General features: G+C 37.1%; 1 protein-coding gene across 2 annotated transcripts; it reads left to right on the forward strand.

Moving 5' to 3' along the window:
* The first annotated feature begins 13,970 nt into the window (after nt 1-13,970).
* On the forward strand, nt 13,971-24,853 carry LOC144427295 (transcription factor Adf-1-like). Of its 2 annotated transcripts, none has more exons than XM_078116268.1 (4): nt 13,971-14,656; nt 15,010-15,151; nt 16,350-16,435; nt 17,940-19,196. In XM_078116268.1, exons 1-4 carry the CDS (start codon nt 14,571-14,573, stop codon nt 18,166-18,168), a joined length of 543 nt encoding a protein of 180 aa, XP_077972394.1. In that variant the 5' UTR covers nt 13,971-14,570; the 3' UTR covers nt 18,169-19,196. The 2 variants fall into 2 exon arrangements, with proteins under 2 accessions (XP_077972394.1, XP_077972395.1); XM_078116269.1 differs by lacking the exons at nt 13,971-14,656; nt 15,010-15,151 and adding exons at nt 19,616-19,757; nt 24,228-24,853 and having other exon boundaries at nt 16,356-16,435; nt 17,940-19,369.
* The last annotated feature ends 1,771 nt before the right edge of the window (nt 24,854-26,624 follow it).

The raw sequence follows: 26,624 nt of genomic DNA on the forward strand, positions 1-26,624 counted from the left end.
AGACATTTCGCACCACATTGCGTGGCATAGGATTGCTTGAATTATTATTGATATTGATTTTTAGTAACTAAGTCGTTGTATAATTTTATTTTAATATACAAACACATGAAAATTTTCTGTTCAAAGTTGCTCTTCGAATTTGTCATATTGACTGCTGAGCTTATTGTGCTTTTTCATTGTATTGATGGAAATATGACAAATTAAACAATGTGCTTCAGAATTTTGTGAAATGCAGAAATATTGCAACTCTCATTTTCTTTGAAAATGCCACCTTCTTTATGTACTTTGCGTTTAATTTAATCACTCAAGTGTTTTATTCAAGTATTCTTTTGCTAGCTTAATGAGTATTCTTAATTGGGTCAAAATGTGAACAAAAAAAAATTAATTTTCCAAAACTACTTTCAGTAAATTGTTTTCTGTGTGAATAATCAATTTTGAAAAATCTATTACATTTAGATAGAAAAAAACTTCCAAAATACTATTACAATTATTGCTAAGCGTTCGAGGGCCGCACTGGAAGTTCTCTGGGGCCGCGAGTTTGACATCCCTGGTCTAGATTGAAGTTGTCCAAAATATATATAACAGTATTTTATCATGAATCATGATTATACCCTTTCCTGAATTTCTTCTATAGTACTACCAAAAGTTGACGAACCAAATATAACACAGGTGTAGTGAGTTAGCCGTAATCCTCATTTTCCAAAGCTGTTTTAAGTATGTCTGGCGTGTTTTGTGCCTTTTTACAAATAGGACCGCTTATGCAATCTCACGCTTTAGAATTTTTTGATATTTTCCTTAAGCCCTGCAGGATGTGGGTGCCATACACAACTCTACCGGAGGGTCAAATGTCTTTGCATGCCTCCCATAGGTTGTTCTTCTATTGCAAACATTTATGGAGTACTCTAAATATATTTCTTGGAATCACACGGTCACTGATATATAGCCAGACTTCTGATATCTCCCCTTCTGCTGTAGTTGTCCTGTGAATAAGTAATGGGAAATTGAGATTAGACGATTAGTTGAAACTTTTGCTTTATGTCGGCTTAATTTCTTGATTGATATACATACTATTTTTGCTATTGCCTCTTGTGCTGCAGGAGTCTCACAATGCTTACACACAGTGGCGCAGCCAGGGGGGGGGGGGGGGGGGGGGGGGTCGGGGTCGAACCCCCCCCCCCCCTTTTGAATTTTTTTGAAAACAGAAAAAGTCGCCGATAACGCGTGCAATTGCTTTATGCTCAAATCGCCGTATGTTTTCATCAAGGCGGCGTGTTATTTAGACTGTAAACGCCTTCTCGTTGGTATTTATTCTCTCTAAATCACAAATTTGTGCCACGGGAACAAATATAATTATTTTATTTTTGTACTCGCATGGAATTGTGAAAACTGAAAAAGCGTGCAATTGCCTTCTGCTAAAATCGGCGATTGTTTTCATCAGTGTCGGTATTTACGTCGGTATTTATTCTCTCTAAATCACAAATTTGTGCCACGATAAACATGATGATTATTTTATTTTTGTACTTTGCAAGGAATTGTGAATTCGGTGAGAGTTATTATACGTTCATCGGCGGCGAGGTTCTAAAGACAAATGAAGGAGTAAACCAGCGATCTAAATTTGACTGAAAATCGACAATATAAAATACTGAAAACAAAACCCGTAAACAATAGGCTATAAGATTTGTTGAGTCCCGCGACAGTCTAAAAACGCTTTTCTAGTCTAAAAACGCTTTTAAAAATCGCAAAATTTCGTGTGCCCACGGCACACATTATGTTTCCTCGCTGTTTAGGAACATACCGCCAATAAAATCGAAACACGGTTAATTGTGGGTGGGATCCATTACTATAAAATTGTCGTCGAAAATTTTAGTGTTATCATTAAACAAGGTTGAAAACGCGATTTTTTCCCTGTTAGTGATGATATATAAGATAATTAATCTGAAGTATATCCGTCAATTTTTATTCTACTGAAATAAATTTTACTCCATGAGAATTAACAGCAGATTTACGGATTTTTCGAAAGCTTTTATCTTTAAAAATAATCGGAGTGGCAGCATTGCGATTGAACGGAGTCAATGTTACAAGCACATCTCAAATTTGTCGAATTCGCAAAATAGAAAAAATACGGATCAAGACAATATATAATAGGGCAACACATTTTTATGCGAAATTCCGTGGTGTTTTGTCGGCGCAACCGCAGGTTAAATTGAAGACAATTAAATTAATAAAGCAGGGCATTTTAAATATGCCCTTATCGGTCATGGATTGGTTACCTTGCGCAAGAGAAAAATCATTTTTCGTTAGAAAAGTCGGCTCTTTTAACAAGTGACGTAATCGCGGCGACTGTTCGGCGTGGATTTCGAGGCGGTGAAGTTGTATTTTTGATTTACTGGTTTACTTTATAACTATTTTCATTGTATGATGTAAAATTGTACTAAACGTGATTTTATATCAGATATCGAGATTTTACTAACGGCGATAACGAGGTCACAAGATTGCAAAAATACGTATCAAAATTAAATATATCAGGCAGCTTATCTCATTGTTTTATGTTCACGGAAGTAATGTTTTTATTTTGACGTAGAAAGTCGAGACCGCGAGTTGCGTTGGGGACAATAAAATTAATATATACGTAAGGACATTTTAGAATCTCGTAGTTGTCATGAATTGAATATTTTACGCGACAGAAGCTGAAAAGGCGGCTCTATTAACGAGCGCGTGATCGCGGTGACTGTTACAGACGGCATTAGTAATTTCCGATTTTGAACCCCCCCCCCCCCCCCCCCTTTTAAAAATCCTGGCTGCGCGCCTGCTTAGACAGGTTTGTCCACATTCACATCTGAAGAAGGAGAGGAGATTTATTAATTTTCGTCAAGAATAAATGAAGCAGTCTATATGATTTAGAATGGAAAAGCTAATAAATCCAATATTTCATGTTTAATGTAAAAAATGTTTTACTGAATTTGGTATATAAACCAACTAATAAAGGAATTTAGTCAGAAAATTACAAGCATTCGTGACTCCATATACTTGAGAGATCAGACTATACAATATAGACCGGTATGAGTGAAATGTTAGGTGAACTTGTTAACTCTTTGATTCAATCCTCACTGATTAAAAAAATCTAAATGGAGGTGCATGAACTATTTGAAACCATAAGGGGTAAGTAAATATGCAATTTTGGCAAATGGGCAACTACGTACCGTACTGAATTAATAACTTCGTAGTATTTGACAAAAGCTGGCTTTCCCACATGTACTTAACAGTGCGATGCCCGGGTGTGATATACAACAATAGTAATTACCTTACCTTTTTCCGATTTCTTTTTACCTCAACTTTCCAAAATATCATTAAAATCGACAACAACTGTCAAAGCCGGCACGAACACCATTCGTGCTATGCTTGAAAGCAGCACACATCCGCTCGTTTTCGTCTCGTCAAGTATGTGCATTGGAGCGTGCTATCGGATACGATCTTCGGCCAAAAATGCCGTAGTTGCGCATCATGTTGTTTAATGTCATTGATTAAACTTGCCTAATCGCAAAGAACCCGTAAAATCGGTAAACATCAGACACTGTAATCTCAATCGACGTATTCTGGACAAGAAGTTGTGAAGTACACCTTACGCCGAAGCCTCGTTATTGCACCATTTTTTGCGTTTTCCTGCTTTGCTATCTAGCTAGGGTTTAATAATAATTATTTGTGCCGACTTACTGGCGATATTCCGGAAATCTGATTGCAACAATCTTCAATTAAGCTTCATTTACATTACTGTAAATGATTTTCCGCGATCGGCGAGTTTTCCCCAGAAAATGATGCATGTAAACCAAAAGCCAAGCGTGAAATGTTATAACATTACTTGCGATTAATTTAAATCAAATATTATTTAGGAATAATTTTGTTACACCAGTTTCCGAAATACAAAGGTATATCGCAAAACACGACGATCTGTCGCATTCAAATTTCACTCTCAAAAGATTACATATCTTTCGGTCCGTTTCTATCGTTCACGATAGACGCACGTTTGATCGAGTGTCTGTAGTAATTTTATTCGCCGATAAATTTAAAAAAAGATGCCACATCTGGCGAAAATAGTTACGTATTGAGTTTGAGTAGGGCCAAGTCTGGGTGGATAATTATATGTAACGATATAAATAGAAAATGAATTCGTCTTTAGATGATATTAACTAATAACTAACTACGAATTTGCGTTTACAGGAACCTTGTTTTTTGCACGTCTTGATCGCACAGAATAAAAAGTTGATTTTAATTAATAGTGGTTAAATTTAATATTTTACAGCGGTCGCATAGGTTGCAGTGGCCACACGCTGGTCCTGCATCTAATTAATTCTCAGCGGGTGTGTTTTAGTACACTTGACACTAACATTATTAATGATTTAATGCCGTTTCATATCTATTTTTGTATTTAACCTCTTACCATTAAAGTGTTTGAAGCGTGTCTTGATTTAGCATATCAGTATTTAGATATTACATACATTTGGAACAATTGAAAGCAAAAATATTGTAATATTCTTAGATGTTATTGTCCTGGGAGATGCCTGTTTAGTATCAAATCCAATGTTAAAGACATTTCCAAATAAATAATACATTTATAGAAATACATTTATAATTTTTTGACATCTAAATCCAGCAATCAGGAAAATTCTCACTATTTGAATAGGTATGAAAATAGAATAGGATTCGGTATTCTGGATTCGATTTAACTATTCTAGAATAGTAAATTATTCTACATTGCCCATCCCTAGCCCAAGCAAACCCAAAATTTTATATTTTATTTAGGAGTTCTTTGAGTTGTCATTGCAAGAGTTTAGTAATCGCGTTGTGTTTCAGAAATTTAAATATAAATCAGATGTCTTCCTAGGAGTTTTAATTTAATTGCAGTAATAAAAAAAAAAAAATAGTGTAGAAATATGTGTGCTAGATCAGGCTAAAATTCTTTACCAGTAAATAAAAAAAAACAGATTGTTGTATGCGATGAATCATAATGATGGTTTGAAACAAATACCACATTAAAAAAAAACGAAAAAAATTGTTTAAAGTATAACAAGAATATTTCGGGGGTCAAAGGTCGGGGAGAGGTTCATTACAGCTTCTCTGTTTTATTCACATTATTTCTTTTATAACAAGTATTCATTAGTTTAGTATCCACACATAGTTTTAGTATATATTTTATAACATATATTTATTTAAAAAAAGTCAGCAATGGAGCCCGGCCTGAACGTAATGATTAATATTTCAGGCCCGACCCAAAATTTCGGCTCGGGCTTTCAAAGATGCTGATGCAAGAACGGGGATTCTTGAGTTTTGCTCCAGTAATGTTTGGACTTATAGCAATAGGGAAGATAAATTTACTGAGTAATAGTCTTGCTGAATACTAACGTAAATATATCTTGGAGACATTTCGTCCAACTGAGGTCAGACTGTAGCAAATAAAAAATACATTGCTCGTGGTTGATAGCGTTCTTGGCTGTGGAATATTTTATAGTGATATGCTGTATATTCTGAATCTTACAAAGACACTACATACACGGTTTCCCGAATACATGTATATTTAATGCGCATTTAAACAATGGGTAACATAATAATGGAAGTTACAAAGGGAAAACATAAATCGGCAATTAACAGCGGAGGACTGTGATAAAAGATTTGAATACAATGAAGTTCAAGATAATTTTGTGTTCTATTTAAATTGTTGATGACAGTTTTGGTCTAATATATAAACAAAAGAAATTGATTGTTTATGAAATACAATTTTCCGGTAGATCTCGAAATAGATATTTCTTTCAGTTGAAACGTCCAGGGTTTAATAATTCTATTATTCAACGTTTTGCCTGCCAAACTTGTATATATCAAGTGTATGACTTTTCCCAGTACGACTTCACATATGTCTTTTCAAAAAGAATGAGACTCTTATTCTGTATGAATTTTCATATGTACCTTAAAATTACTGGATTGTGCATAACATTTGCCACATATTTCACAAGCATACGGCTTTTCTCCAGCATGAATTTGTGCATGTTTTTTCAAATCACTTGTAGTAGCTAAGAGCTTTCCACATATTCCACAAGAATGTGGCTTCTCTTTTGTATGAATTCGCACATGCTTGTTTGCCACAGAATTTACAAGAGTATGGTTTCTCTCCCGTATGTGTCCTTCTATGCCTGTTCAAATTACTCTTGGATGTGAACCCCCTACCACATAGTTCGCAAGAATGTGGCTTTTCTCCGATTTGAGAGCTCATATGGACATTCAGATCACCAGCTCCTGCAAAGCACATGTGACATATTTTACAGCAATATGGCTTCTTATATGGGTATTCATAGCACTAAGGTTGCTCCGTCATCTCCCAACCCATTATAAGATAAATCAAGGCTGAAGAGTGTAGTGCATTGTTGATTCGCAATTTGAACGTTTGTCACATTTTTCACAAAAGTGTGGCTTTTCCCCAGTATGTGTTCTTATATGGACATTCAAATCACATATTTTCCAGAAATATGGTTTCTCTCCTGTATGAGTATTCATATTATTATATGGCAGTTCAAATTTCAAGATTCCAAAGCGTTTTCCACATATCTCACACGAGTATGGCCTTTCTCGTGTATGAATACGCATATGTCTTTTCAAATTACTGGAATATGTAAGCTGGGATGGTCATTTCCGAATACTTAACTATTGCGAATACATTCTAAAATAATGTTTTCGAATCTGGAATTCCGAATACATTCTAAAATCGAAAATTAAGGGGGATGCACACATGCACGGCTGGTCTACGACAGCTCACGGCAAGTTCGCCCGGCTGCTGGCGGGTGTGATACAGACCAAAGCGACTATAACCAAGTGAGGACATGCATTGGTAACGTTATAAGCGCTCGAGTGACGTCACACCAGCCATTTTGTGTCCAGAGTTCTATCGCTGTATGATACTAACTAGGTGATTTAAACCTGCGATCGTAAAACAGCTGAATAAAAAAAACGATGCTCAATAATTCGAACAAACTTTCGCAGTGGCAAAACGAATCAACATTCTTCTGAAAAATTAATTATCCGCAGATGTTTCTCAGATAACTCGGCTCGGCGGTATGGTCAGCATATACGAAGTTAAGGTTAAAGTCATCCAACTTCACTCGATAAATCAACACCCAATAAGACCAAAATATTTAACAAAAAGATACACATTTTATTATAAACTTCCTGATGTAAGTATCGCTACTTGCACATAAGCTATTTTAACAAACTGACAGAGCTACAATACAAATTATACTACAGAAACTTGCACTATTTTTTGCGGTACATGTCATGATATTAAAATAAGCGTATTGCAAATTTTCAACAAGGTGTACATTGCCAAAATAATATTAAAAAATATACTACATGCATGGAATGGAGGATAACAGCGTATATCAAGTTTACAAGAACATCTAATAATCTGGAGTGTATAAAATAATATATTATCTATTTGACTCTTGCCGCAGGTCTACTAGCATACCGTTTTTCAATAATTTTATTTATCTCCTCTTTTGCGTGAATATTTAGCCTTAAATTGAGAAAACGTTTCAAAATTTTAAGCGATATTGTGGCAAGATGGGAAATTATATTCCAAGCAACTAAAAGTAACAGGCGAACATATATTAGGAAAGGCATTAATATTATCGCGAAATATAGTAATAATGCTTTTTCGGATGGGTGGCATAAATATTGGGTAAAGCTATCAATTTTCAAATATTTATCGTGTGTGTAAGACCTAAAAATAGTTAGAAACGATTGTGGGCATTCATCGGGATCGACACTTTCCATAGAAACAAACAAACAATTTGAATCCCGTGTTTTATAGGGTTCCCCCGGAAACATCAAGGTTAAGTTTTATCAACGAAAACGTAGAAGACATGATGGCGTCGATAAATCACCTAGTAAATATTTTACATTTTCTGACGCAAAAGAATCGAAACATCCTGCCAATAATAAGTTGCTAAGAGCTGCAACAGCAGTCGCGGCGGCTAGTTTTTAAATTTTGTACCTTATAATGTACATGCTTCGATGAAATTCATTAGGCCGCACAATGTGCTAGCCATGAGATCGTTTACATTCTATAATTTTTGAAGCAAAAGGTTCGTTAAATTAAGAAAAATTTTCCCGAGAAAATTCATTCCATCAGTTTATGAAATGATTAATGTAAAACGCAGATATTAAACTTTCGGCATGGTGTGAACAGGTATCATAATACCAGTTCAAATAGTACCTGATTCAAACGTATGCATTAGGTTAATGACGTTTCACACTTGCGAAGGAAAGCGATATGTGTTTTTTATACAGAACGTTGCTACTTAATTGCGTAACGAAGTGATTAGGGAACGTTGTTGTTTAACTCAAGTTTGCGCAGTGGACATGTCAAGAATTGGAGAACATGAATGAAATAACGTATACAATTTTACTGGTGCACGATAAATTCTATCTAATGTCGAAAGCTATCTTTAACCTCTGCAAATGTGTCGATGTCATATTAGGTTAAAGCAAGAACAAATCGAAGTTTTTGTTATTTAATTCAAAAGCTTTCCAATTTTGCAGATTTTCATATGATAATCGCAACATTTTATCTCCATCTCATAATTATAATTAGTCTCCTAGAATGTCTTTCAAACAATATAAAACTTATCTGCTAATAATATAAGGTTCGTGAGATATGAGGTTTCAAAGTTGCATAACTCACACGGGGTGATAAGATAACTATCGCAACTTTCACAAAACCGCACGATACCAGTATGATTCCACGAGGCAAATAGCAAAAGAAAAATGAAATAACCCGAATAAAATGCAAAACAGTAAACAATCTTCAAACAAATTGACGAACGAGACCTTCTGACGAAGCTAAAACAAACAGACGCTACCGCGTTTCCCCGATTCGCTGGACACAAAATGACGTCCGAAATGCATCATTGCACTCGTGTCTCCACTTGGTTTATAGCAGGGGTTCCCAAACTTTATTGGCCGCGGGCCAAAATTAGAATCGAAAGGGTGTTCGCGGGCCGGAAGAGTGTAGTGCCCAAAGGTGTGCAACGGTTTAGCTGGGGTTCTGTGGATTCACATTTGACATTTTTTTAAACATGTTTGTTTGATTCATAATGACGCTTTATGTCGTATTGTTTTATAACTTGAATAGTTCGTTGGCAAAGTGGACAAATCGCTAAAGTGTGATTCTTTTCAATACAGAAATACGAACGATGCCATTTATCGGAGTAACATCTGTTTTCAGAGTCTTGTATATTATTTGACATCTCTAACCTTTCTTATACGGCTGATAACTAAATTACTGCCCTATGTAATCCTAATACGGTACGTATAATTGAGATACTGGCATAATCGAATTGTTACCATGAACACGAGCTTAAACTGTGATAATGACATAACAATTGGCGGTTTCTAGATTGTAAAAAGGTAGAAACAAAATCCATTTCATTGTTTCACTTAATCTCGGCGGGCCATTTTAAATCGTTACGCGGGCCGAAGTTGGCCCGCGAACCGCGGTTTGGGAACCCTTGGTTTATAGCATAAAGCATTGAGGTGTATATAACTAGAGTGCGCATTGGCGGCGCTAGACGTTTGCGATTTTGTGCCGAATTGAAGGTCGCGGCGGCCATCTTGTTACGCGCGACTTTCTGCTTGCGGATGCAGTGAGTGGGTTGAAATCGCCGTTTCGATGGTGCAAAATGTAAGATAATTTGAGGAAATTCATCGTTCTGCGCGTTGAAATGGATTTTCATGCTATTGTTGTTGGTTCAGCCATTAAGGACGTGGGATGTGTAAAAAGAGAAAAAAGCAAAAATAGCATACTAAAAAAATATGCGAAATTGTAATTTATAGGGATGTGTAAAAAGAGAAATAGGCAAAAATGGCATACTAAAAATATGTGAAATTGTAATTTATAGGGACGTGTAATAAGCAAAGATGGCATACTAAAAACATGCGAAGATGAAATATATAGGGACGTGTACAAAGATAAATAAGCAAATATGGCATACTAAAAACATTCGAAATTGAAACTCATGGTGACGTGTAAAAAGAGAAATAGGCAAATATGGCATACTAAAAATATGCAAAATTGAAATTTACAGGGACGTGTAAATAGAGGAATAAGCAAACACTAAAAATATGCGAATTTGAAATTTATAGGGAGGTGTAAAAAGGGAAATAAGCAAAAATGGCATACTAAAAATATGCGAAATTGAAATTCATAGGGACGTGTAAAAAGAGAAATAAGCGAATATGGCATACTAGAAATATGCAAAATTGAAATTCATGGGGACATGTAAAAAGAGAAATAAGCGAAATAAATAAAAAATAAAAAAAATAATAATAAAAGAAATATGCAAAATTGAAATTCATAGGGAAGTGTAAAAAGAGAAATAAGGAAAGATGGCATACTAAAAACATGCGAAATTGAAACTCATGGGGACGTGTAAAAAGAGAAATAAGCAAAGTTGGCATACTAAAAATACGCGAAATTGAAATTTACAGGGACGCGTAAATAGAGGAATAAGCAAATACTAAAAATATGCGAATATGAAATTTATGGGGATGTGTAAAAAGGGAAATAAGCAAAAATGGCATACTAAAAATATGCGAAATTGAAATATATAGGGACGTGTAAAAAGAGAAATAAATAAGCAAATATGGCATACTAAAAACATGCGAAATTGAAACTCATGGGGATGTGTAAAAATAGGCAAATATGGCATACTAAAAATATGCAAAATTAAAACTCATGGGGACGTGTAAATAGAGGAATAAGCAAATACTAAAAATATGCAAATTTGAAATTTATAGGGACGTGTAAAAAGGGAAATACTAAGCTAAGTAAACCCAGGCTCTTTTGAAATATAAGTGCCAAATTTGACATGGGAGGATATAAGCTAGATTAAATGTATGCCTTACAAATAGGTAGGAATTAGCAGAATAAAAGTTAATATTAAGGGCAAATGCTTTCAATTCCGGAAGGTATTTTTATGTGGGTGGGCCCATCAAGGATTCGCTTAAAAATCGAAGGACTACAGTCTAGAAGTTCTTCACTTCTAGTGGTGATTAAATTGTTTTCTTGTATTTATTTCATTACACTATTGTTTTGAAGTATTATTTACAGTCGCTCTGACTTTTGCTTGGGGACTTTCAGCTTTTACCCGACAGTCTCCAGTTGTTCTGTTTTTATTTCCAATCTTTCAAAATACCTGTGAAGACTTGTAAAGAATGGTCATGGATGATAGGGGAAATATATTTTTGTTCACAAGTCTCAACTTCATTTGGAATATCAGCTTCAACGGTGAAGTACGACAAGCTTGGGGCTTGCGTGAAGTGGTGAACTGAAATGTAAACCTGTAGTGTTTACGATTTTTTCAAACATAATGCAAAAGGTATTAGGTAGTAAAAAATAATTAAATTAAATTGGGATAACTCTTTGTCGGATTTTCTCTGTTCAAGTAAAAGTAATAGCCTTCTAGCGACAATAACAATCTTTTCCTTTGAAAATTTCGAATCATTCGATACTGTAGGCTTGATAAACAAAAGAGCGATTACTACACAACAAGAACCATCTAATAATTCAAATTTGGAGGGAAATGGCTTACTAGGTTCAGATTGCTTGCTAGATGACTTACTGGTATTTCGCTTTTACATGGGTGAATGTTGTTTCTCTGGTAAAATTTATTTTTAAATGAAAAGCAAAATTAGTCATAACAAAATAATTGATTCAGACCTAGACTGCCATTGCATTATGTATAAACACATCAGAATCAAGCACAACCTAGTTAGCGAATAATACGGTATCTGTGCCGGTTCGGTACCGTATGTCAGCAATCTGACAAAACCGTGCATTTCAGCCGACTTAATTTACAGAACATGCTTTCTTATATTAGGTGTCATGGTATTACTACCGGTATCTATACCGAGTCACATATATAAATTCTACCGGTACGGCACCGTACCCACCTGACTTTCAAAACTTGATTCTTCAACTCATGTGCATACGCGTTTTGTGTTATCCGTTTCCAAGTTAATGGCTAAACCACCAACAATAGCGTGAAAATCCACTACAACGCGCAGAACGATGAATTTCCTCAAATTATCTTACATTTTGCACCACTGACACAGCAAATCCAACCTACTCACTGCATCCGCAAGCAGAAAATCGCGCGTACCAAGATGGCCGCCGCGACCTTCAATTCGGCACAAAATTTTTGCTTCTATGCGCTCTCTAGTTATATACACCTTTTTCTGGCTCCATGGTAATAAAACACTTGTCTCGAAATTGCAAAGCATTTGTAATAATTTTTTAAGAATTGTCTTTAGGAAAAGTAAACGTGAAAGCGTGAATCATTTCTATAAATCGCTAAATATACTCAAGGTTGAAAACATAATGAAATTTGAAGTATTATCATTAGTTTATGATTTTCATGACAATTCATTGTCAAACTGCTTTGACGACATGCTATCCAAAACCACTTCCAATCGAAGAAGTTATTTCAATTTATTCATACCGTTTATGAGTAAATCTGTGAGCTCGGACACAAAAAATATTGAACCTTCATGAATGACCATGATAGAAAGTTGGGACACTCTTCACTTGCACAAACTTATTTTCATGAAAATATTAAACAGCTACAATATTGCTATTGTCCCTGCAGCTGCTGATTGTTGTTGAGTCGGCAGTTAATCTCTCTCCACCTGTTCTACATCTAATGTTGGTGTGTCGGGTTCTGTAGCATGCACAGCAAATTATTTTATTTATTTATTTTTCAAATGGCTGTTTACACTCTGACATCTGCATGCGCATGTTCCCTTTTTGCTTAATGTTGGATTTTTGACATTACACATGCATGGTCTTTGTTTCTATATGTGTGGTGTGATACCTTATGAGGGTTGTAGACCGTATAGTTTAGCTCCTGTACCTATTATTGTAATTAGGCGACCAGTGGAGATATATTGGATTCTCCCCTTCGTTTTAATTTGTTGTGGTATTCTATGATTTGTTTTGTGTGTATACAAAATTTTATCCTAGGTTGAGGTTCTGCTGTGAAGTTGATGTGAAGGCCAACATACGAATGGTCAGTGTGGCTTGAGAGTTTCTGCATGGTTTGCGAGGAATTCACCCTGTGTCCCAACCATATTTCAACTCTGGTCTTTGAACTAGCGTTTTAAAGATAGATAACTAATAATCAATATCTACTCAAAATAATAATTGATTCTAAACAAAAGTGTAGGGTAGTGCTGTTTCCAAATATGTAACCCTTGAATTTCCTACTCGCAGATTTATTTTCTGTTTTTCAGGTCGTTCCGTGATGATCAATACAATGGCTAGTTTATTGAATATAAATGGTGTCTACAACAACAAAATTCGCAGGCTGATGTCTCATCCACGATAAACTTGAATTGACATCTATTACGCCATAATAATTAAATAAAGACATGATCCTGCGAAATAGCAATACTAATTCCTTTATCCTTGCAGAAGTCAATATCTAAGAATGGAAAAAAAAAAAAACTTATAACCTTAGTAACCAACATATTCCTATGCCCTGTCTTTTCACGTTAATTAATTATACTTACTCATACCTGTAAAGTTACTGATAGATTTAAATACTTATTACAATCTGGACTATAATTTGGCAATAATAGGCTCTAGTTTGGACAATGAAGTGGTCTAGCCCACCTCTTCATGCACCCAATTCTGGCAACTTTGGTTGGGCATTTTGGCATTTGACTACATCTATAATCAGCTTGACAATATATTTTTTTATAAAAGTTTATCTTTATGTTCACTCCCATTTATAAAATTGATCAATTTGGCAGTGGCAATCATCATAAATTTATTAATATGGTGTGGCAAGTAATTTTTATTTTTTATTAACTACCAGTATGTAATTTTTCATGTTCCCTTTACCTAATAACTTCTATATGGTTGTGGGTGCGTGTGAGCGTGTGTGAAATATTTCAATTATTTTAGGTGAGTGAACACGTACCACATCTTCTTGGCAAAACCTTCCATCTTATATACATTCTGTACGTTTTAAACCTTATCTAAGGTTTTGTTCGCTCTCCTGATTTCATAATCAGTTCTTATTTATTTATTTTTACCATTCATTTTATTGTTTTGCTGATTATGGAGTCGAAATAAACTTATACTCATACTTATAATGGCTTATAGTCACTTTGATACAGACATCGCCGATTCTGCGCATGACTCAGCAGATCGAGATTTTCGCGCGGCTGATTTTCTCGCTGCTACGTTTCTACGACAAAGTAGAAGTATGCTGGACTTTATCGTATTGCCGTGGCACACCTGCGCTAGCTTCTGCAGTATTTAGTAGTAACCTGTGTCTGTGTGGTGATGTTTCTTTGGTAAATTTGTCTAAATTGCAAGTCTAGTCTACGTGATAAACTACCGGTACCTGTGTCTGTAAACGTAGGATAGTACAAGAGAATTTCGAATCGATTTCATTGTTGCGCTAGGCCCAGTTTTATTATTACAACCAGCGGTCAGCAAGGAAAATAGGTACCGTATACAGAAAATGGATCTCTTTCGTAATGGAATCTCAAGACTCATCTCTAAAACGACTGTTATGTATATGTTGTATCAAGACATTTGGACTACCAGGTGAGTACCGTACCGGTACCGTCAAAGATATGGTAGCCTACTGGTGCTTAGTTCAGTAGTTCCGGTACGGTATATCTGTATATTGACATGAGGACATATGTTCGCACAAAATCCTGGTTTTGCACCTGTACAATTTTGAGATTCAGCTTGAATCAAAAAATCAGTAATTGAGATTTATAAAGCTGTAAAGTGTACCAGTATTTTAGTATAGTAAAAATAAACTACTGATTACCGATAAAATGCTCAATTACGGTATTTTTATTGTCAGATACCATGCTAGCTTGCCCCTCATTTTTAACGTGCACACAAATAAAATTATACGACTCGTACTAAGTTTGTGTGTTCTATAACAGGGAAATGTGGGTCCATGACCTGATTCTACATGGGAATGACAAGTCTGAATTTTTATTGGCAGAAGAAATTTTGGAATCTTCCAACGAAGAAAAATGCCATCAGTATTTTCAAATGCAAAAGTATCAGTTTGAATATTTGCTCGATGGTCAGGCAAACTTGTAGCACTTTAGTGCGAAAGCACAGTAATGGTCGAAAGCCTTTGCTCGTAGAGCAAAAATAATGTGACGAAGTCTAGTGGCTAAGGCCCTATGAATTACCATTTCCCAGAAAACTGGCGGGCCAATCGGGCCGAAACTTGGCATGTAGCGGGAGGTAGTTACCAAACGAACACAGAAAATTTTTGGGAGCGATCGGGCCAAAGGAAGTGGGCCAAAACGGGATTTTAGGGGCCCAAGGCTGCTGATTGGTCAATCGGCTGTCCATCAAGTCACGCAAGAGTGAGTTTGGGGTTTAGAGGACGTTTAGCTTTGTTTCCGGGGTCAGAAAGCGTTTGCCCGAGTATTGGGAATTTTTTCAAGTATAATTGGGGGTGGGGGCAGTGCCACCACCCCCCCCAGTGATGAAAAAACGTGTGGAAAGCCACGCCCACTTAGGTAATATGGTTTTTGGGCTATTAGGAGCACTTGGAATTGGTTTTTGGGCAAAGTGATGCTTAAATCCCAAAGGGACTAATATATAGAATATTTCACCACCTGAATCTTGGGACATCCCCCTCCCAATCGCCCTCCAGTGGCGTAAGAAGGTTGCGCACATAAAAATGAAGCTATCGAGAAATAAAATAGATAGGTATGTTGGGAAAATTCAGTTTAATGCTTTTTTCAAGAAATTTTTTTTCTCTCACTCCCCAGTCATGGTCTAGTGATTTTGGCTTATTGCAGGCCTCTGAAAGGACCTATTAAGAAAGTAAAGGCATGGGCATGTTAAGAAAAATTATATGAATCTATTTTGGAAGAAATTTTATTTCCTCATCTCCTCAGTCACGCTCCAGTGATTTTACGTTATATCTCGAGAATGGTAGAAGGTAGAGGTGCCATATTCGGGTCATACAAGGTAGTTGAGGTCTAGTTTGTGTCAAAAAAAATTCGTCACGGTTGAGTGATCACGGACCTTAAAATTGGAAGAATTCGACTCCGGTTAGGGGTGATCAGTTTATTACGTGGTATTTGAACTTCTTAATGGACTGAAGGGGTCGGGGGCAGAGCGCCGGACGAATTTCCCGCCATTCGTCCGGCGCAACGACCCGGGTCCTCCAACAAACTTCAAACAAACATCTGCTTCTTAATTTACTAAAAATATTTCTATACATTTCCCCTCGCGGGTAGCGTAGCGACCTCCCCTGGATAAAGTTGAATCGATAATCAGTAAAAAAGTCACATTTTGGCGAAGTGCCATACAAGCCAAACGAAGGCTAATATTGACTATTCGGTTAGTATTATATAATATATATAATATGAAGTACTACTCTAATAATAATAATTCCAATAACAAGAGAGCAATGCTCAAATATATGGACACGAAAACTATTTGCAATAATTGCATCACGCTGTTCTATTGGAAAGATTGTAATGCTTCTCCTATACAGCCATACCAGACTTGGAATGGTACCTTACCGGTAACCAGACAAGAGGCAGTGGTTCGCAATATGGTTAAGCCGTTCTATAGGCTTTCCTCTCCATCGGGATAATTATGTAAATCTAATCCTTTTCGTAAAGTCTCTTCCTCTGCATATTTCTGTATTTACTGATTTATGTACACTAACCTGCTGCACATGTTGAAATTTTTGTGAAGTTTCTTCCTCTGCATACGGTACCATACGTATTTATGCAAATGTTGTTTCCAAAAAAATGTAACGAAACAGCGAAAAATTAGAAAGGCATAGCAGCTGTGCAGACATGCTGGCTCATTACAAAAACTTAATTTCAATGCAGGCACACACTCTGAACAAATATAATTAATGCAACTAGTACAGTAATACTGTACTAGTCTACCGATATCGTACCTGTACAGCTGTACCGGTACGCACCGTAACGGACTACGGTACCGGTATTGGTAAGACGGTACGTAAACCTGTAAACGGTACCGGTACGTGCCGTACAGGCCACAGGGACTGTCATAGCTTTCCCAGCTATCGTACCGGTACCGGTATCACTTTCGCTTAACACGGGAACCACAGTCTACAAATACTGAAATATATGGAAAGTGAACATTGATTGATTGAACACCGAGCGAAACAGTATCGGTAGTTTAACTTAACCTCAAAAACCTTTCAAGTTTATTGAAATCGCAGACCGTTGCATTGCTGCATTGCGGGTACCGGTAACCCCAAACATCTCGATTCCCCATAAACAACTCTTAGCGGAGCAAGAATTACGATCGCTTCTCAGTTGATATGCCTTCGCGCAATCGCCACAAGGTGTCACTATTTTTAATTCTGATCACTTCTTTGAACACAAAAAACGAATCTCTCGAAGTCCACAGGAAATTTTAAAATAAATAAAAGTAATAGCCTTCTGGAGAAAAATGTTATCTTCAACCACTGAAAATTTCAAAGCAATTGGTCCAATATTCGAAGAGAAAAGCGACTTTTTAAAAACGTGTCAAAGAACAAGAACAACAACATAATATTGAAACGATCGTTATGTCCACTTCGTGTCCAATAATAAGTATCATAGTTTTTGTTTTCACTGGATATTACAACAAAATTATTCATATTTCAGTCGATATGACCTAATTCACTGTGATATCCATTGATACCTGCTTCTAATTTGGCACAAATGTTAACAAATGTGCAAGGCACAAACTGCTTGATGACGAGTTCTCACAATTCCGTGTCTTTGATTTGGATTTATATGTACAGTGCGACAATGAATTTGCTTTACCGATGAATTTGTATTTTTACTGAATATCTAAATATTGTTTTTTCTTACAGATATTTGGCCACTGGTGCTTCTCAGTTGGATCTTTCATTTTCATTCCGAATTGGCCACTCAACTGTTCGGACAATTCTCAGAGAAACAATGTCTGCTCTGTGGAAAGCACTTGTTAATGAAGTTATGCCTCCACACACCCCGAAGAAATGGTTGGAGATAGCTGAGGAATTCAATTTTAGATGGCAGTGTCCAAATTGCATTGGTGCTCTTGATGGGAAGCATGTGTAAATAAAATGCCTTCCAAATAGTGGCAGCGAATTCTATAAATATAAGGGTTACTTTTCAATTGTTCTACTGGCTGTCTGTGATGCGCAATATAGGTTTGTTATTGTCGACATTGGTAATTCTGGTAGGCACAGTGATGGTGGTGATTTTTCAAACTCACGATTGGTAAAAAGGTTTAATCAATCCAGCCTCAATATTCCTGGCCAACAGACTCTGCCTGGCACTAGTAAATCCATTCCATTATATTTTGCTGCGGATGATGCTTTCCCGTTGAAAATTGAAATCATGAAGCCCTATCCTGGTCGTGCACTGAATAGTAGTCAGAAAATTTTCAATTATCGGCTGAGCAGGGCTAGGAGGATTGTGGAAAACAATTTTGGGATTCTAGCTGCCCGTTGGCAGTTTTTTTTTCAAAACTATAAACTGTTATCCAGAAATGGCCACATTAATTGTACAATCTTGTGTTGTACTGCACAATTACCTCCAGAAACCCCAGGGGCAAACTTCTATTTATGGTGACAACATGGGCCCACTTGGAACAGTATCTGAGGGAAATTGGAGGCATAGCTTGCCAGCAAATTTGAACATGTCATTTGCACCATTTCGGCTCAAACAATTATTCCCGTAATGCAGCTTCTTTTAGAGATAAACTGTGCCAGTATTTTATGTCTACAGGGGCTGTACCATGGCAGTGGAATCATTGACAAAATGCTCTTTTCTAGTTAAAATAAATAAACCTGTTTTGTTAAAAGCACCATTAGTGGGTTGTATGTATTTTGGTAAACTTGCTGTAATACAGTTCTTGTGTTTATTAATCTTTTATGAAGATATTGTGATTATTACGAGAGAATGTTTTATCTACCATAATTCCTCCCGAAGCCCCATGTTCCCACCTTGTGAATTTTTGAGTGATTTTTGATGTTCTCATTCATCCATTTATAAATTCATGATTTTATGTACGCATGGAATTGAGAAATACATGAATAATGATTTTTGGATCCTGTCAGTAATGTTGCCGTTCATTTTGTCAGTTTACTTGTAGACTAGTTACTGCATTAGGAGCTAAATATGGATTTTAATGCAAGGTTAATAGACAGCATCTCAAGCAAAGAGCCTCTAAACAATCAGTACCCTGCTGACTACAAAAACAGAATCAAAACAGACCAACTGTGGAAAGACGTGGCAATGGATGTGGAAGCTTCGGGTGTGCTGCTTTTCCCCTTAAGTAGATATTATAGATTCCATATTGTCAAAGCTTTTAATCATGCTTGCCTTGAACAGATGGCAAAAAATTTAAACAGTAATTGCAAACAAAATTGGGAGTTTTTGGAAATAGAAATTCATGCCAAATAAATCGATATTGGAATTTCGTTAGCTATGAGACACTGTTTTTCATGACATCTCATACAAGTTACTATACTGCTTCATACCAATTCTAACCTTTTTTTAGTTGAGCATTGCAAAACTAGATGGACTAGTTTGAGAAACTCGTATAGGAAGAACCATGGAGAAAGAGAAGCTGCATCACAATTGGAAAAATGGCCTTACTATCATCAATTGTCATTTCTAGATTCCTTCATTAAACACAGAAAGTAAGTTATGTAATCACTTGTTTCTACAGTGAATACGATAGCACTTTTTATACTAGCATCTTCTGTGTACTTCTGGATGTTCTTTGATGTAGAATCTTGAACGAAAGTTCCAAACTAGTTTAGAATGTAATTTCAATTCAATGATAGGTATTTAAGTTTATGTTTTTTAATCAGTATCACTCTTTGTAGAACCGTAGATAACTTGCCTCAAGCCTGTATGGAGCAAGATACCTCAATAGAGAGTTTGACTGAAAATACTAGTGATATGAGTATTGTAATGTTTCGTGACATCGTGGTAGAGGTTTCTGTTTCTGACAGTGGCGGCGCGTCAATAGGGCCAACCGGGGCAATGCCCCGGTTGTTTTTTCGGTATAATGAAAAATATTCGAAAAATACCTCAATATCGGTTGCACAGACTGTCTACACTAGCCATATTCTCCCGACATGGTTCATTTTTCGCTCGCAAAGCCTTCGCCGAACGTCGACGGGGCGACGCCGATTTTGCCCCGGTTGCTCATTGTATATCGTATTCTCTCTTTTATCTTTCACTCGCCGCGTTTGTTTTCTGTTTCTTTTATTAAATCATCGGGCCCGATCGGGGCTAACCCCGAAATTATGACAACACAATGCCGACGTTCCTTACAACAACGTGTTGACATATTCACGCATTCTTTCTCGTTCGTTGGTTGCTTGAAGAGTTGATAGTTTCCTCGCCTTCGTTTTTGTCGCTTGTTTCGCTATTTGAATCAGTTAAAGACCTTTAGTTCATTTGTTTTCGATTTTCCACATTCCTTTTGAGCTCCTCACTTCTTTCCGGCTTCGCATTTCTTAGCCTTAGACCTCATAATGAATAAGGTTGATGCACTACTTCGCACTCCGTTTTCGCAGCTGCCGCTGGAACAAAAATTAGAGGTACAACGTCTTGGGCCTTATCAACCAAAAAATTGTTCACTGGAACAATCCCATGACGGAGGAAAGCGTCGGCGTACATTCTGCGCAGAAACTTGGTATAAAAAACACGAATGGTTGTGTTACAGCGAGGACAAAAATGCACTTTTTTGTTTTTAATGCCTACTTTTTGCTACCGCCCGTGACTCACGTTGGTGTAAATTTGGTTTTGGAGATCTTAAACATCTTTCCGAGCGTGCCAGGGATCATCAATCTTCTATGGAGCATCTGGACAATGCAGTAAAATACCGAACATTCGGAAATGTTATTATTGCAGCACAGTTGGATGAATGACGCGCGGTTTCTATTCGTCGGCACAACCAAAACGTCGAGAAAAACCGCCATGTTATCGGTCCATTGATAGATGTTTTGAAGTTCATTGGTTGTCACGAGCTGTCCCTCCGTGGGCACGATGAACGGGCTGGCTTTTCTAATAGAGGGGTATTTTTTGGATATGGTGGAATACACCGCATCCCTAGATACAGTATTGAGAGATCATCTTGATGCCGCAACTGTTTCGAAAGGGACATCTAAGGATATCCAAAATGATTTGCTCGACTCGATGTATAAAATTTATTTACAACATTTGGCTCTGGAAATTGAGAATTGCCAGTTCATTTCGATTCAGTCTGACGAGACAACTGACATCACGTGCGTTTCCGAACTGGCTGTGATTTTTCGGTTTGTGAAAGATGGTAAACCTACCGAGAGATTTCACAGCTTTGTACCAATCGTTGATCGCACGGCTTGCGGGATATCGGCTGTACTGAAAGAAGTGTTACAGCCTTACAACGCGAAGTCAAAATTGATAGCTCAAACTTATGACGGCGCGGCAGTCATGAGTGGGTCGAAACATGGTGTTCAAGTTTATATAAAAGAAGATTTTCCTCATGCGCATTTTTTACATTGTTATGCACACCAATTTAACCTCGTTATTAAAAATATGTGTCTTGATACCCCTCTCGTTCGTATATTTTTTGCAAATGTTTCGGGGTTTTCTTCATTTTTTTCCGTTTCGCCGAAGCGCTCTGACCTCCTTCGCCAGATATGTAGCCGCCGTCTCCCAGCTTGTGCACCAACACGTTGGAACTTCCAATCACGCGTGGTGCAGGGCGTGTCCGAAATTAGGTCTGAGCTCATTGAGTGTTTCAATGGCATTCAGAGCTCTCCGGTTTGGGACGAACGCTCTGTGAGAGAGGCGGCAAGTCTAAAGCGTCTGCTAGAAGATGGTGAGTTTTCATTTTTTCTCGATTTTTCTCCACAATATTCTATCACGTGGATGTATTATACGGCGCATTGCAGTCAAGGCTAATGGATGGAGCGTCTGTGCAGTCGTGTATTTCAGACTTCTGCGATGCTGTATCTCGTATCCGGGAAACAATAAAATACGACGACACATGGAGTGCTTCTTCACGCCGCGGGCAAACAACGCAGCGTTTGATTTTGTCTGCAAAGGAATGCTGTGACATTCTGGTGAATCAAATAGGCGATCGTCTGCGCACTGAACACCTTGCCGCGTTCTCTTTGATGAACCCCAAAAATTTTTCAAAATTTGCACGTCCATTTGTTGGCTACTGTCTCCAAATTTTACCCCATGATAAACGTGGGTAAATTGGAAAATGAATTGCGATGTATATACACCAATCAAACTTTTTTGAACATCACATCAACTTGCGCGCTCTATGGGTTCCTCATAGATAACACTCTAGTAACTACCTTTGCGGCGTCTGCAAAATTTCTGGACATCATTTTGACGACGCCTATTTCTTCCGCCGACGCAGAGCGAACATTCAGCACGCTGAAGCGTATTAAAACATATCTCAGAAACACAATGAAGCAAGATAGATTAAATTCCTTGGCTGTTTTATCCATTCACAGAGACGTTATTTCTGGGATGTATGACTTTAATCAGCGCGTTATTGAGGATTTTGCTTCCAAGAAACCGCGGCGTGTTGCATATATGTTCAAGCAGTAGAAGTCTAGCAGCATATATATCTATGAGTGAGCGACGCATGTCCTTATCTTTGCAATATCTTTCCTTTCTTCATAGTAACGTTTTAAACCTTATTTTAGGTTTTGTCTGCTTTTCCGAAGTTTCTGTTAATATGTCATTGTATTTATCTGGGTAAATATTGCCTTTCCTTTTGAAAGAGGTTTCAAAATAAACTATGTCTATATTTATTAATCCCTTGACTTGGACCGGTTTTAAAGACACTTTCTTATCTTTAAAAATTGTCGCTTTTGCCGATTGGTTGTTACCGATGGAATGGTTTTTATACTCATAAAAGGATGGGAGAACTTACAGCGCTCATCCTGTCCCCGTAGATGGGGGTGACTTGGTCCCGCAGTAGCTTGCACCGGTTGTCAAAATGACCACGCGCCGCCACTGATCAAAAATATATCCGAGATAAAGATTTGTTTTACATATGTCTTTGGGCGAGACATAAGACACAGTCCAGTTCGGCGTAGGAATAGTTAACCAGGGGCCCCGTTCGCCAAACTTCGTAAACATCCGTGTCTACGAGCACGTAACCTCGTCTCTCAAAAATGCAACAGCGAAATCTCGTTGAGTGGTGTGTAAAATACAATCAAGATGTAGTTTGCCTGGTTTGCCAAAGCGCTATAGCAGGAGTACAATGAAAGAGTACACTACGAAGGAGTACAATATCAAGCGACACTATTGTACAAAACACTCTGCTAGCTACGATATCATTGGGGGTCAATCACAGGTTGACAAAATGCAGCAATTGAAAAAGTCTTTGAGCAAACAGCAATGGGTATTTCATGGTTACAAGCAGCGCCGGATTAACCATTAAACAGTATAAGCACGTGCTTAGGGCACCAAGCTAAAGGGGGCACCACAGAATTTTTAGAGCTGAATTTTCAATTGTGTATCAGATATCAGTGTGTTGGTCAGGCGGCTCGGACTTAAAAATATTCGCATTCTTCTTAAATAGGTAACGTTAAGATTCTCTTTTTTATGAATGAAGATTTTCGAAAATCATGTAAAATAATCATAGCTTGGCCATCAATGAACACTGGAAATTACTTATTGGACACAAAATGGACCTATGGATCGTTTTGTTAAATTGTTGTTCTTTTTTTTTCCTTGCTGTTTTTTTTTTTTTTTAAATCTGTATTCTTTTAAAACGATGGGACCAATTGCTTGTTGGCTAGAACTAGGCTATTTATTTTCAAAAATTTCTTTGGGTCTAATGGGATTTGGTTTCACTTCGAAGTTATACTGACGGCATCATTAAAATTTACGCGATCGCATTTGAGAGATCTATAGTGTTCGGCAACGTCGGGAGTGTTTTGATATGGAAGAGTTTTTTGGTTTGGAAATTAAATTTTTGCTGAAATCCCTTACTAATACCAGATGGTGGGCAGTTTTAAATTTTTTTTCTCAAAATTATAGAAGCACTGAAATATACACGGAAAGACATGTCACAAAACAAAGATGCTAGAATAGATGCAAATAATATGCAAGAACTTGAATTTGTTTTCATTTTATCGTTTTAGAATGCGTGAAATTCCACGAGATGAATTTGAACGCTGTGAAGCAGCTGCAAAGGAAATGCTACCAGGTGTGAATTGCGAGGCAGTTACAATTCGTAAACGTATCAGAAATAATTTGCTCAATGATGGAGATGCAGCAGATTTATATTTGAATGCCAGATACAAATTTCATATCACTTTATTTTACGCAATTGTTGGTAATTTTGTGTCTGCGATGAAGAAAAGAGGATTGATATAAAGTAAATTTGCAGAGATATGTTTTACTTAATGATGTACCGCTACAACCAAATAATATCTGTTGACAGGGACGAGTGTTGGCAGTGTTCTCAAAAGCTCATTGAATTACAACAATAATTTCTCAACTGTGCTCCAGCAGTTCAATTCACATGTGCTCTCTAGCTCTTTGTTAGTTTTGTTTTTATTTCAACTTATAACTTTCGTGTGATTTATAATGTAATGAACAAGATGTGTTACGTTTAGTTATTGGAATTTTAGCAAAAGTTATCAATTGCCAATCAAAATTTAAAAATTGTTAGAAGACCTAAAAATGTTCGCTATGTTTTAGTGTTGTTTCTGACGAATTTTTAGTGTTGTTCTTGATGGATAATATACTTATGTGGTTTACAGTATTGTATTTATATTTTAAATTGCACATAAGGGGGCACCAAAGGTGCATAATTCGCCTCTGGTTACAAGAAGGACAGTGAGATAGTTATAAAACTGACCTTTGAGATAGCTGAAGCAATTGCGGAAAAGGAAAGCCGTACAGCGATGGTGAATTCATTAAGAATTGTTTAGAGATATTCGTCAAAAATGTATCCACGGAGAGGAAATATTAAGTGGAGCAAATAAGTTTGCCTCGATTTACAGTGTCTCGCCGAATCTATCTAGACAATCTATCGGAAAACATCGAAGTTTCTCTAAAAGACAGGATAAGCAAATACTCAGCATTTATTATCGTTTTGGATTGTTGAATGAGTTGTTCGATGGTCTGGCCCCTGGTATCACTATACTTGTAGTTTGTGGCGCATTGCGATGAACAGTTGCACGCCCCTGCGTTAAATGATGGAGAAGTTTTGCAAATGGAGCCCCAGATCTCCCCTAGTCCAGTGATCCCCAAAGTGGGCGATATCGCCCCCCGGTGGGAGGAAAGGATGCAAAACGGAGAAAAAAGGCCGAAGCAGGCGATCCTACGGACCTTTCCCCGAGCATGGTCTTCCTTGTTTACTTCGTGACATTGGCCAATCAGCAAAATGCAAAAAGTGACGTAACAATGCCCCCTTTTGCATCCTGTCACTTGCACTTGCATCCAGACACTTTTTTTCACTCAGACAGATTTTCAGGAGTGGATGTAAACATTACTTCATTTTCGCGTTTTTAAACTCTATTCGTTAGTTTTCAGTTGTGTTTCGGAAATTTAAATATAAATCAGATAATTCAATGCTCATAAGTTTTAATTTAATCGCAGTAATAAGAAATTGGTGTAGAAATAGCTGTGATAGACTAGGCTAAAATTTCTTATCGGTACCCCATTTTACAGGGGTCAACTCGCGGAACCACTCTTAAAATTAGACCCGTATATTTTGCAATGGTAAAGTATAGGAAGAATTTTTCGGGGTCAAAGGCCGGAGTGAGGTCCATTATGACAATAATTTGAAAAATCAGCTCAACTCAGTTCCATGAATGAAGTGAACAAAAAACTTCAGGGTGAAATGATAACGCTTATCAGATGCAAAGCTTTCCTTGTACAAAAACAATATGTGACGAACCATTTTGTCGCAATTTCCAAACCTCTGCGAGAATAATGTAACAAAAAATGAACGACTTAAATACAGTGCTAATTTACACAACCTAGTGGAGTATAGCAACATTATTCGCTTTGAAGACCTCATCAGTCGCATGATGCCGCTCTGGATAATACAACGATTTTCTGTCGAACCGGCTGATCTAAAAGTTGAACTTTAAGCCCAGTGCATCGACTTACTACATGATGAGGAATAGAAAATGAATTTTACGGAAGATCGTTGAATTGTATTTTGATGCAAATCATCAAGCAAGTACCCGGGGATTTTTGAGAAAGTAGAACCTCATATATCATGGAAAAGTGGTTTTCAATCGCGTGGACGTCCATTTGCGCTGTCCAGCTATACTATCAATATGTCATATAATTTCAAGTCGACTTATTACTGTGTTATCAGGAATTTCAATTTTCAAGTCTAGCTTTGAGATACAAAATGTCAGGAAAGAGGAAAACATCTAATGTCTGGTGTGGTAATACTTTGTTTTAAAGTTTGATGTATTTGCGGAGTGCAATCACAGTAAACTTGAATGAGCTACTGCAACAATACAAGAAGCCTTTTAATGCATTTGAGAACAAAACATGTTTTTATTGGACTTGAT

Source organism: Styela clava, chromosome 9, assembly GCF_964204865.1.
Source record: "Styela clava chromosome 9, kaStyClav1.hap1.2, whole genome shotgun sequence".
Classification (NCBI taxonomy): domain Eukaryota; kingdom Metazoa; phylum Chordata; class Ascidiacea; order Stolidobranchia; family Styelidae; genus Styela; species Styela clava.